The sequence below is a fragment of the Halyomorpha halys genome, unplaced genomic scaffold (genome assembly GCF_000696795.3).
Source record: "Halyomorpha halys isolate HHAL.00 unplaced genomic scaffold, Hhal_1.1 Scaffold1785.1, whole genome shotgun sequence".
Taxonomy (NCBI): domain Eukaryota; kingdom Metazoa; phylum Arthropoda; class Insecta; order Hemiptera; family Pentatomidae; genus Halyomorpha; species Halyomorpha halys.
This window is the reverse complement of record NW_027111182.1, coordinates 57,001-71,317: the sequence shown is the minus strand read 5'-3', so window position 1 is coordinate 71,317 and position 14,317 is coordinate 57,001. Positions and strand designations below refer to the sequence as shown.

Genomic DNA, 14,317 nt, shown 5'->3' with positions numbered 1-14,317 from the left:
GCCCACGCTTCTCATCCATAAATTGAAACACAGGATGGATAATGATTGAAAACAAGAAGGGAAAAGAAAAACTAAAATGTTTTCCAATTTTATTTAAAAAATTAACAATTCACATAAATAATTTTCACATCTATTCAAATGTTTACAGAGTCTATTTATAATATTTACAAGTTTTGTATTTCTTATAATCAATTTTCTCTTTTTAATCGTCTTTTGTTTATTAAATTTCATTTTATTTTTATTTAATAGTTTTATTTTCATTATATCGATGTTCATTTGAATTTAGTCTTTAAGGTCATTTCATTATATTCTTTTTTTATATTTTTTAAAGTGGACAATTAATTATCGTTCCCGGTAATGTATTATGTATTATGTATCATACAGCAATATATATTTTTTATATTAATATTAAAAAATAAATAAATAAAATTAAAATTTCACAAGTGCCAAGTTAATAATGAATGTACAAATCAGTTAGTATATAGATAGTATATAATTTCATCATTTTTTTTTTATAATTATAGAATCATTAATGTTTATAACATTCACTTCGTGCGTGTTTTTTTTAGCTATTTTAATAGATTTTTAAATTTTTATCGCCTTTGAATAGAAATGAAGTTTCGATTTCTAGTCTATAATTTGGATTGCGTTGCAGAAATATCGCAAGATTAGGCTAGTATTGTTTACAAAAAGGGTTTGTATTGTGACCCCCTTGTCAGTCATTAGAAAGTGTATATTACAATATTAAGGTTTTTAATATTTTTATATAAATAATTTCATTTATTAAAAAAAAAGAGTAATAAATGGTTTTCATTGTCACCTAGTACAATTTGTCTCGATTCACTTTTTTATTGGTGTCAAAATATTCATGACTAAAAGCAATCAAATTTTAAAATAAACAGTTTTGTTTAGTTAGTATAAAAATCACTGGTCGTATTTTACATCATCGTACTTTTATCATAGTAGTTAATGAATTTTTAATTCTTTAATTAGTTACCCATTCGAATTAACTCCTAAAAATTGTTCAAAATTTTTGTATCTGTAACAAAATTATTTAACACCTTTTACCGTTTAAAAAAGAGATTATTATTATTATTATGAGCCGTATTTGTGGAGAGGCAAGGTAACCATTTCCTTTTTATATTATTCATGAATAATATAAAAACAGATCAGAGGTATTCTGATCTGTTTTTATATTATTCATGAATCGTTTTAGGAAATAAATCGTTGATTTTTTTCTTCCAATATTTGTCTTGAAATTGACCAGACATGAGTAAACCTCAAAATATCAATATTTTGAAAATCATTTAACCACTATATGGTAGCACACCAATTCGCATTTTCAGACGTACGACAGTAGGCACTTTGGGGTATGCTGACTATGAAATCCATAATTAAAAGCAGTAGGTGCGAGAGTGATCTTCGCACCTGGGCGATTGTCATCCGTAGTAGTACTGCGAGTTGGCCGAAGAGTACCGCACCACCTGCAGGAGATTGTAACAATAATATAATAAACAATTAATATATATATATAAGGATTATTTATATTAATCATTAGTTAACATTGACAGTAGAGTATTTTACGACAAAAAAAAATTTATATATATAATGTTAAAATTATTGTCAGTCAGTTCATAAGCCCAATAATTTTTATTTTAATTAATATAGACACAGGAATAATTTTTAATTTTAGTTCTAAAAACTAAGATCTTAATCTGAAGGAAAACGCTAGCCACCATGACGGTTTCATATGTGACGTTATTTAGACATAAATAAGCAACATCGATTCACTATGTTTTAGTTGTTTTTACGTATTTTACTGTTAAAAGAATTTTCATTATTCTTGTTTTCTAAATCAGCCACGGAATACTGTTTCAGAAAAATAGAAAATAAAAATGTCCTTAGAATCGATGATTTAATCTTAGCAATTTGTTTTGCAACAAACCCGGATTTCTGTCCTGCCGAGTTTAAAACAACTGTGTTAGTATATTCTAAATTTCGGTTTATTTAATAAAAATACAATATATATTTCGGATGCTCAGTTTCTAACCATTTTCCAACTACTGTTCTTTTGTGTAGTTATTCGATAATAATTTTGGATCCTTTCTAGCCAGCTTTGACTAAATGCTATGACGTCTTTTGTTAATTGGATACACAACTTTTGTCTTGTCTATATTGTAGTATTGTTGCAACTGCAAACGAACTACATGGAATATAACTCATAATAGATTATTACTTAGATAACAAAAAAAACTAAAAATACGAAAGAAATTAAAATAACACTCACACTGAGTAAATAAGCCTAGCCTATGTTTATGTCGATATGACGTCATGCCAAAACAAAATGGCGGCTAGCTTTTTTTTGCGCAGCATAAAAAACAAGACAAATTGTAATGCGTCATTTGAGACCAGATAGCGATTTAAAAAAAAAAAAATAAAAAAACAGGGGGGTTATCATTATCACATAAGCGATATAATACACTTTCACCAAACAACCTTAAAACACCGTATTACAAATTTAAAATCTCATTTTACTGTTAAGTAATTTATAAATAAGATGTTAATTTGTATTTGTGTCTGGTTCGGTACTATCGGAATATTATTAAAAATTTCAGGAAGACTAATTCCATTCATAACAAACCTTGTTTAAGACGACCATACAAATTTAATGAAAGGGAACAAAAGGACATCAACCGGATTGTTGAGCAAGATACCACTGCATCAGCCGCCAGGACAGCGAAGAGGGTCGCCAACAACATACAATACCACCTTCAATTCACAAACAGTAAGAAATGTTCTTCACAAACCTAATTATGGTTGGTTTCAAAGAATAAAACCTTAAATCCAAAGAGACGAACCTCAAAAAACCGCTCGAGTTTGCCAAATTATTTGTTAATAAAGACTTTTAATTCTGGAAAATGATATTTTTGAGGTGAATGTAAATTTAATATTTTCGGCTTTGATAGCTACAAGTAGCTTTGGTAAAAATCTAATAACGAGTTTCGGTAAGCAAAATAGTACCGAAAAGCTAGGGATCAAAGATACTTTTATCTTCCGATAAGACAAGGACTCGAAGCACACGGCTAACAAAACGAAAGAATGAATACTACACAATATTCTGAGGCAACATAAAACGCCTCCACAGTTTCCTGACATTAGTGCTATAGACAGACTACAGCATGGAAGAAGAAGAACCTTTTCCAAATTACTGGATGTTCCAACGATCCTGGACTCTATTCCAGACCCCACTGTAGTGGCAGCAGGTAGCATTATAGCCACTTGAACAGTCTGTATATATTGTAAATAGTCGTAGATATAGGCCTAGTTTTTAAGTTCATTAACTCATACTAGTGGTTTGCTCCAATACCATTAAATATCACATTGTTAAACTCAAATTATAATGGCAAACACACATTTACTACATTCCTGTTTTATAATGTAACCAATTTTCAGATAAAAACGAAATCCTACAACACAGGCCTTGCTAATTACAAGACTATATTTCAAATAGGAGCTTTGGAAAAAAAATATAAGTTTATTTAGTAGTGTATTACCTCACTAGGGTCAGGAGGGAGCGCTGTTGCAATAGCCAGATCGGTCTCTCCATCGTAGAGCTCCCCGACGAAGGGAGGAACAGGCTGCTGGGACCGGGACCTCTTCCGACTGCTCCAGGCCAGCCTGAGGGCCAAGACACCAAGGAGGCAGACCAAGCCGCCACCGATTGAGACCGCCAGGTAGAGGCTCAGCCGCTCCTTGTTATCTGAAATAATAATTAAAGCAAAAACTTAAAAAATAAACCTCATACATAAATGCGATTTGAAAATTTGGGATATTTTTACTTTAAAAAGATCTTTCTTATTTATAGGCTGTTATAGTTGAAAGTATTTTATTTGTTTATTTATTAAATGAGAAATTATCAACAGTAAAGTTTTTATTTTCCGAATCAAACAATAGATAAATGCATTATCTCACTCAACTAGAGAAAATATCAATGATATTCAACTGCTTCGGATATACAAAGTCTGTTAGTGAAATGAATCTTCCCTCCCTTATTCAACCGAGTTTCTTCCGAGAGTCTTAAATTCGGAATATATATTTTATTTTATTATTATTGCTATTTTTATATATAATCTTTAATTAGTATTCAACGCTATTTATTATTTCTTTAACAGTCCAACGTTTCGGCCAATTCGGACATATTCAAGGACGATCTAGCAATTAACAGCTTTTATTATATGTTCATTTTTAATAATTTACTAAACAGCATTATTATTAATAATTTACCATAACTTAAATATAAATTTACAGCTCACGTCCAAATATTTAAAAACTTTTTGTTTGCTCAGGTCATTAATATCAGTCAAATCATTCTATGAAGCTAAATGATAAATTAATAGGGAATCATATTAATTTATTAATAAGCTTGTCTTAGCTTACGTCTAGTTACCTATTTTCGCACACTTTCATTAATTTTTAAAACTATTAATTATTGATCAACTTAACACTATCAATTTCTCATCAACACACTGCTTTAACCTTCCATACACTCAGGTTAAGTTTATAATTGATTTATTTAAAATTGTATTTTGGTTTAAATTTTTATTTTTTTTTATTGTTAAAAAGCGTATCAAGGTTAATTGTAAATATTAACATAAAATAAACCCATATTCTTTAAAAATTAATTTTGCTTAAAATCCCTGCCTAGTCTCGGTTCGAATTTCTTGTGGCTGTTTTAAATAAAAAATAAATAATATATAAATAAAATAATATGTGTGTTGATGAGAAATTAATAGTGTTAAGTTGATCTATAATTAATAATATTAAGTTGATCTATAATTAATAATATTAAGTTGATCTATAATTAATAGTTTTAAAAATGAATGAAATTGTGAGAAAATAGATAAGTAGACTTAAGCTAAGACAAGCTTATTAATAATTAATATGATTCCCTATTATTTTATAGTTTCATAGGGTGATTGACCAAATTTTAGTTTTGTTTAATTTTTTAAGTCCAATTATCCCAATTATATTGTATCGAAAGCAATGTTGGTTAAAAATTAATTGAAATTACTAATTACAATCAAATGGATATGAAAATGATTACAAATACAGAGGTTCATCAAGCTGTTTAAATCAATAATCACAATTGTGATTTCATTTCATAGTTTCTTGTTATAATTGCTTTTACTTTGGTTCAACTATTAACTGTAATTACGAATCATTATTACAAATACAGTGTTTCATGACTAATCACTTTTTTCCCTACTGAACGAGAATTCTGACTGTATATTGCATACATTTAATGCATTTGATGCAATGCTTTTCCGTAAGGGATAAAAGGAGATCGGCCTGGAAATTTTTTTTTTTTTTTATCAGTTATTGATGATTCATGTGCAATATCCTCATGCCCGACCCCTCATTCGACCCAAAATTCTTGCATATAAGTTATTCTTATGATTTCATGCACTTCTGTTATAAAGTACATCTCATATATTTGGGAATTTCAAAGTTAAATGCGCATAGAAATTGGAAGGTACTAAGAAATACAAAAAAAAAAAAAAGAAAAAACCTAAAAAGATCTGGAACATTGCCGATTGACCGTGTGCAAGATGGTCCGGCTGCGGTAAAAAAAACAACAACAGCTGAAATATTTATTTAACTTTTTAATGTGAGCCAACGTTTCGCCCCACGTTGCAGGGCTTCATTGTGGCTTACTGCGTAAAAGTAAACGCAAAAATGAAATTTTTGCAAATTCGCAAACGTTCGTTGTAAACGCATTTTTGAGTTTACATGGATACAGTAAGCCCTGTAACGTGGTGGATAACGTTGGCTCACATTATATAGTTTAATTACTATTTGAGTTTTTTTTTTTGCCGTATCCGGACCTTCTTTCTTTTATCTAAAACATTATATTTTATTTTATTTAATTATATAATCAATTATATTAAGGTTTAGAAAGTTTCGTTAAAAATCACAATATATAAGGGGCGGTAAAATATCTGTAGCGATAAAATTTTAGACCAAGTTGGGGTTAAATAAACCTAAGCCAGAGCTTTCAACTCCCAATAGCAGGGACATTGGAAAGAATCGTTCCCCATAATAGACTTTTTTGACGGGACTACTTTCTCAAGATTGTTTCGAGCCCTTAAATACCCCAGCTATACTAGAGCTGAGATCTAGGCTCTATTGTTTATTCTCGTCGTAGGGATACTTAAAGCACACATTAAGAATTTATTCCCGATGTTGTGCTTAATAGATCTTTGAAGAAGCCAGATGAACGCATATTTTTCTGATTCAATATTCTTATGAAGATATAAGGTAGTATATATGTTATAAATCAAAAAGTTTTTTAAAAATTAAATATTTTGCTATATCTTCTCAATTATTACTAACCCAAGGGAAACCTTTATTTTATTAGAATCATAACTAATTAAACCATCAATAAGCAAACTTGGTGTAAAACGTTATCAATAGAGGAGAAAGTACCAGTAGACAAAACCTGGGTTTATTTTGTGTAGATGGCCATGAATAGTTTTTTTTAAATTCAATAGTTTTGTTAACATACTACTAACAAGTAACTATGAAAATGATTTTTTTGGACTCGTTGTTTTATTATTTAAACATTAAAAATAATGGTATTTTTTTCCTTTAGTGAATTCCTGTGAAGAACCAAAAGAAGGTAGCAATTATATCTCATTTTTTTTTTTTTAAATAAATGATGTTACTAAAAAAGGTGGTATTAACTAGCATCCGTAAAAAAAAAACATTATTATATATAACAGGTATTTTATTCATTTAAATAGAATTAGGGATGCTTAAAGATGATTTTTTTTTGTGACTAGCAATGGAAATTTTTTTTTTAATGACCCTCTTCCTGGCCATTCCTGGCATACTACGATGGAGGGGGGGGGGAGTTATCTACTGGTGATCAACCTATTTTAACCATGGTGGGGGTCAAGTTTTTCATTTTGTGGGAACGCTAACAGTTTCCAGATTGTTAAGACCTGCGCCTCAACCAGCTGAGCTACGGACGGCACTATCTATGAAGCTTGAAAATAATGTCCTTTTCTACAGTTTTATACAACTCTTCATTTCATACTACAAGGTTGCTTAAATGTCCGTCAGCACACCGATCCCACTGGAGTAGACTGTAAGAAAACTAGGATTCCTGGCAGGATAAGGGAGTCGAGCCAGTGATATTCAGCGGGCCGCACAGTCCATTGTTACCCCCCATTGTTACGATTTTCAAACCTCCTTTGTATTGATCATTGTGAAATATTTGTATCATTTTTATTGTTTTTTTTTTTTTAATGTTTTCAAAATATACGTATTGTACTATTGTTATATAATATATATTTTTTGCGCTAATGCTACTTACGTCATATTTGAGCAAAAGTAAAAATGTTAAGAATAACTTCTTTGTTCACGAATCCTTTATTAAATATTTCGAATATTACCACTAAGCTTGATTACATATACGTTTGGTAAGCACAGAAAAACAATTACAATTAACGAATATGCTTCATCAGCCTAAACAAAATTTTACATTGACCTTAAAAAAATGTATAATGCCCTTAAAAAAATAAGTAAAACTTCTGGATGAAATAATATATAAAAATTTTATTAATAATATTTATTTCATTATTAAAAATTTCAATTTGCTGTGTGTTTACCCGAACAACAAAAAAAGTTCAAACATATTACTGCATTGTGGGGGTTTCGGCGCTATTTATTTCTAATTTTCACTTCTCTAACTCGGTGTAGCATTAAGTTGCTATTTTAAATCAAAGTTCATAACATAGAGGATGAAACACTGAAAATTTCCCTCACTTACTGTATTCAATTCCCAAAATATATTTTAACTAGAACGTTCAAAAACTCGTTACCGTTTCATTTCTCGCACTATCTTTTCCGCTTTTTGCCTCTCTATATCGGTGCAGGGTCAACATTAACTCACTTAAAAATATGCGCGCTGCATTGAGTAATTAATATGCTGTATTGGAAAAAAAATGTCGAACCTAAAATTTCGAAAAATAATATGCATGTCCCTGCTAAAATGCTGCATAGGCGCTATGAAAAGTTGGAAGATGATTGCAACTGTATTATCAACTTTATAAAACAATTCGGATTCGGAAGAGATTCATGATAAATATTTCGCATCGATATTGACTTACTTGACAGAAACTGATACACTGATATCCACTCAGAAACGAAGCCGATGACAGACCTGTGGCTATCGGTGAAGATGTTGACGGTACAGTTGATGACATCCTGGTCAGGTAGGATTCTCAGTCTCAAGTCCCTGGACACTTTACCTAAGCAACGATTATCTAAAAATTCCTCAATCATTTTCCAATCCCATGTTAGCCAATCCACCAAGGCGGTTAGTTCTAGCTCGTTTCTAGTGCTTGTGTTAGTAGGGCTAGTTCATTAAAAAAATTAATCACAGGAAAGACGAATACTAAAAAAGTGAATTACTGAATGCCAAAACCACAAAACAAAAAAAAAAAAAAGAAAACAAAAATTAAGATTCCAAATAACAAGTCATTAATTAATAGAAGTCATTAAATGGGCAGTTTGCATACAGCATAATTTTCGATTAGGAAATGAACAGTGATTTATTTTTTCTTATTAAGCTTATAGCTGCTGTGAAACATTTGTTGCGCTCGGAATCGAGGCTGGAGCACAAATGAGCTGCGAACAGGACAAGGCCAGCTCCTCCTAAGCTCAATCCACCTCTTCTACTTCTTGAAAATTTTAGGGGGTTCACTACGCTAGCCAAGCACATTTAAGTTTGTCACAATGTAGTTGTCCAGTTTTTGTGGAATTACTCAATTCGTTTGGATTTAATTTATTACTCAGTTGGAATAATAGTCACTAGTTGCTGCTCTGATATCTTGGGTTTAGTAATAATACTAACTTTAGAAACTGATAGAGGGAAACCGATACACCTGTTCATTCTAACTGGTGTATGTGATGAGATCTTTTGTTAGCAGTTTGAGCAATAACAATTGTATAATTTTTAGATTACCAGTTGGGCACGATAATTTATCTTCTACTTTGAAGCGGGCTAGATAGGCCCTGAAACAACCATTCCCTGGAAGTAGGCGGGTTAGGCAATCTGCCTCCCCTTGTTTCCGGCATATCTATGTTCCACATAGGGAATCAGACAGTAGGTTGCATGTTCATCTTGCAGAAGATGAGACATTCCGGAGTCTCTTCGACCTTCCTAGAGTCTGATTTCTCTCTCCTTTGCTTATGTAGCCTAGTGAGCGTCTGGCTCTTTTCTTTTTCTTCGAAACATCCGAATGCGTTCTTCTGCTAGATGTATCTGCGATTGCGCACACAGCATCATAGGACACAGTGAGAAAAGCTCGAACGACGTGTGTGTGTGTGTGTATTTATATCCGTAAGTGAATGTATCTGTCATAATAATCATTTTATCCGTTTTATCGCTTGCGCAGTGTGGGGTTACGATTTGTAGAGTCTGGACCAGATGTCTCGTTTTTGGATTCTACTCCAGTCCATATCGCTCCTCCTGAACGCCTCCTTAACACTCTCCGAGTCCCATACGTCCTCCCGGCAGTTCTTTCCTATGTTTCTCTAGGATGCTCTCAGCTGGGTTAACTCAGAGGCTAGGCTGTTCCGCACTCAATCTCGTCGTGTCCTTCCTTCCACCTTACGAAGATATGGCATTCCATTGATTGGATCCGATTCTTGTGTATCGAGGTGAGGGTTCACGATCAGAAGAATTGGAAAGAACGTCGATTTATAGATCATCATTTTAATTTTTCTCGTCTTTAACCAAACTTTTTTACGTCTTTAAGCAAGCCAAACAATCCCTGTTAATTTACTCGCCCCTGCCTTTAACTTAAATTTCTGGAGTTTATTTCTCTTTTTTCACCATAAAATAAATGATAAGAGGCTTATATTGCTATCTGAAATATTCAATTATTTATCAAATCAATTGGCTGCAAGAATCATTCCATGCACTATTTACAATTTAAACTAACTTACCCATAGTGAAAACATTCAAAGAAAATTAGAACATGCGAAATTTACAGGCTTAAACAAAAACAATTATTTACCAGTTGATTTGTCCTCTTCATCCGCAGGATATGTTGGCATAAAATCTAGAAAAATAAATGGTCAATTTACAGAATATTGTATGACAATTTATTATTAATTATCAGTGGGCAGTGTGACTTTGTTATTTATCCCATGGCTAAGAAATTTAATTATATAAACAATAATTCAAATCTATAATTTCTGTTAAAAATTGTTTTTAGCGATATGTTCCTCTTCCTTTTCTATTTTAGGAAACGTTTATATGTTCAAATATATTCGGTACTGATGTCGAATCACCTACTCCATCTAGGATCTTGAATCGAAATATGGCACCATGGAGTCCAACTTATAAAATTATAATTACATTATATAGCATTCCTAAGTATTATTCACAATCCGGTTTTATTTGTTTTGTATTAAAATGTTTTTTCTTATTTATTTATTTGATATTAGTTTATTTTATGTACTTAATTGTAAAAGTGATTTAATTTATATAGTTTTCTTTTTCATAAATAGATGCTTATATTTTTTTGTCTACTATTGTTTTCTTATATATATTATTATTTTTTATTTAATTTAGTTTTTTTCTTATGAACTTCATTACACAATGTTATTATGGTATTTATGAGGTTTGGAATGCATGTAGATTCGTAAATTTTTTTAGTATTTGTATTTATTTTTTCCCATTTTTCTTTTACGTAGAAGTAGGATATGGACCAATAAATAATTTTTATTGAATTATTAATATAAATTAACCCAATTATTAGTTAATTATACAGCCTTACACAAGTACAGACAACGTGATAGCAGAATTACAATGTTAATTTGGGTATAATTGCAGAATATATATTCAATCAAGTACATTCGATTCATCCAATCCTGCAATTGGTAACTCATTGTCTAATGATTATAGAATGTAATTAAGGAGGAAATTAATTATTTTACGTTTAATTTGTTAATGTTTCGAAACACTATTGGTTGCTGGAAACAAGATTTTATACTGATCCTGATTGAAATATTGGTTTAAAAGATTCAAAATTGTGTATTTCAGGCCATTTAATTATAATAATAAATTTATTTTAATCACCAAAGTGATAGAGACTGCCTGAGTCATTATTGCGGTGCCCGCTAGTATTGGGAGCCGCTTCCTCCTCTTCGTCGTAGTCTGGCCAGGGCTCCCCCGGTTCTGGAGGTTCATCAGGTTCAGAAGGTTGTTCAAGCTTTGCTAGTAGCACTTGTCTCGCCACTGAAAAGAGATATCTGTTATATTGCAAGCATTTGGAATGAGAATAAATGTACCACATCGTCTACTGATTAGGAGAAATAATAAGTGAAAATTTCGATTAGTACTTTATAGAACGAAAACTATTGATTTAAAAACTTAAGAAATAAACGAACTCACCACAAGTGTATACAACTTTGAGGTAGACCTTAGAGTCCTTCTGGCAAGGCTTCCCGAAGACCGACGAATCCACTGACAGTGAACATCGTCGTTTACCGTGACAAAGGTCAATCACAGTCTCTGTCGTATAGCCCGCTAGGCAAGCTGAAAAATTACCATAATGAGTGATAATGTGTAATCGGAGCATTAATTAGGTTTTATGAATTTATTGGGTTCCTTTCATTTATAACAGAATTTATTTGAGATTTTTTAATATCAATTGATTCTTCCAATGAATTGCATCATAACCTAAATCATTAAGGTCGAACCTAACATAATCCTCCCGTTTATGTTTTGGTTGACGCCAGGTCACATAATTAGGACTTTTTATCTTTTTTATTGATCCCATTACTTCCCTCCCGATAATTACACTCGTCGATTATTTTAGCTCAATTATATTTACTAGTTGAAGTTCAATAAATTCAGTGCACCCTATTCTCAGCAATGAAAGATTTTTAAAAGTCTTAAGGTCATGTTCATTCCTTGATGCAAGGAACGCGTTTCACGTTGCACGGTCACGTTTTACATGCCCAAAATACAGAAGGAGGTACAATAGTTTTTTTATTTTCTAATTTTATAGATCTAGAATGATATGAAAGTACTTTTGTAACTGAGAAATAACACGCAAATCCACATTTAAACTGTTACTTATTTCATCTTCTCTCGTTTTCTAGCTATTTTAGATTGTACGTACTAATTTTTCCTAACATATTACCTTCAATTAAGGAATCAATAAATCCATCTCGGTTGTTACAATTAAACATACATTTATCCGCATTTTTTTTAGGCGATTCCTTTTCGGCTTTTATCATCATTATTTTATATACATATATTAGTTTCCGCATGTCGTCCTTTCAAAAAAACCAAATATTCATCAAACCTAAGCTGATATTTTAGCATCATGAGTATTTAACCACCCAGAGTTCAACCTTTCTGAGAATAAATTATTTTTCTAATAACGAACTGAATTGTCTAGCAATTGCTTAATTTATGTTGTTTTTTTCTGTTGTTGAATTATCCTGCTTAAAATAAAAAGATATTTTTTCTATTTTAGACACAATTATGTTCACATTTACCTTTAAACTTTTCTTGAATTTAGCAACCGTTGTTAGAGATTATCGTACAATCACCTTTACTTACTGTTCTGTTTTAAATCAAGATAATAAAAAGCATAATTAATCTAAATTAAATAATTAAATCTGTACCGCTACATCTTTGAAGGGTCAGGGGCTCAGTACTTTATAAGGGAGTACTGTTACTAGACCAGCAGTTGTGCAAGGAGGTGATTTGGTCAGAATCACGCTCGACCGCCAGATTTTTACCCAATTTAGGAGGCTGGGTGGACCTCAGGAAGGCTTCAGAACCTACAAGAGTTGACTCACGGCTACAGTGTAACAAAACAATTTTTCCTTGGATTTAGTATCCACAGGCCTTACCCCGCGGCTACCCGGACCCCATTAACTAATACCAATAAAATACCCCTTCATTAACCCTATTAATATGAATACCTAAACTGTGTAATATTCACGCACAGAAGAAAAAAACGGAATCAAATAATAGATAATATTGTTCTGTTTCATGGAAAAATTAAATTTATGCTTCATATCGACGGTTAATTATAATTATGATTATTATGGTAATGAAGTTGTTGATTGTTATTTATTATGTTGATGGTTTAATCCACATAGCTTGGAGTATCAATTTTAAATCATTCAAAAGTCAAATTTCTAATTTAGGTAAAAAAAGAATTTTTACATGGTGCCAAAAATGACGTAGAAAATAAAATATAATATAATGTTAAAAAAATCAAAGGGAATTAATAACTAAGGAATGACGATACCGTCAAATGTTACATAATATTTTATCGAAAAAGTTTCTTAGGCTTTCTGACATTAACATTGAAGTTAACCATAGTTGAAAAAAAAAAAATGAAAAAGTTTATAGGTATGAGGTACAAAAGCAGTTTTATTTTTGACATTTACCAATTAATTAACTAGTAAATGTTCACTTAAGAATATTAAGAATAAATACAAAACCGCTGAGTTTAGTGATGTTATGACAAAAAAAAATCAAAAGCAAAAACAGATAGAAATGTAACATGACGGTGTTTGTGGACTCTTTTCAATCAAAACCATCCCCAACTCACCCTTTCCAAATCTCGGCACCTGTCTCCTGCCGCTGCTACATCAAACGCTCTGCCTATTTTCTCTTACTCAGCAATTTTCAGATTGGAATTTTTTTTCTTGTTAGTTTTTTAAATAAATACGTCCCATAAATGAAATGTAGGGTACTAAGCAAACGACAACGTATATGTTTGAAGTAGATATTTTCCATGAACACATTTCATAACCGGGATTTCCCATACGAAACCAATTTATTTTAAAATTCTCAAAGATTTTTTTTTGTATTTTTTAAGAAGAAATAAACTGTAATAGACATTCGCATACTTTTTAAAAGTAAGTAATAAATAACTTTATTAAAATAAAAATTCGATCAGTTAAATAATCTATGGTTCATGCCGGTTAAACTATTTTTTTTTAACACTGGTATACTCCTTAATATTAAATGTTTCAATTGTGCGATAAGATAAAGGGTTTAATTCCATGATTTAGCCTTAGGCTATAGACTATACTACCTTTGCTGGACTCAGATAAACAAGTTATAATGCTCATTTTTGTAATGTTAGAGGGCAATCAAAGGGAGAAGACTATTTCCATAAATATGGCTGATAGATTAATTTATTTGTTTTTTGTTTTTTTAGTTTATTTATTTTTTTAAAATTATTTTTCTATTTTTTTTTATTTATTT

At 31.1% G+C, this 14,317-nt stretch overlaps 1 protein-coding gene across 1 annotated transcript in view; it reads right to left on the bottom strand.

The window, feature by feature from the left end:
* Positions 1 to 1,194: 1,194 nt before the first annotated feature.
* LOC106690636 (uncharacterized) overlaps positions 1,195 to 14,317 on the bottom strand; it is a 28,085-nt gene continuing 14,962 nt past the window's right edge. The window contains exons 4-9 of the mRNA XM_014436139.2: positions 11,471 to 11,614; positions 11,156 to 11,314; positions 10,089 to 10,133; positions 8,175 to 8,315; positions 3,555 to 3,760; positions 1,195 to 1,484 (exon numbers count right to left, since the gene is read on the bottom strand). Coding sequence (XP_014291625.1) covers positions 1,440 to 1,484; positions 3,555 to 3,760; positions 8,175 to 8,315; positions 10,089 to 10,133; positions 11,156 to 11,314; positions 11,471 to 11,614 — 740 coding nt within the window. The 3' untranslated portion in view covers positions 1,195 to 1,439. The remainder of the gene's footprint in view (positions 1,485 to 3,554; positions 3,761 to 8,174; positions 8,316 to 10,088; positions 10,134 to 11,155; positions 11,315 to 11,470; positions 11,615 to 14,317) is intronic.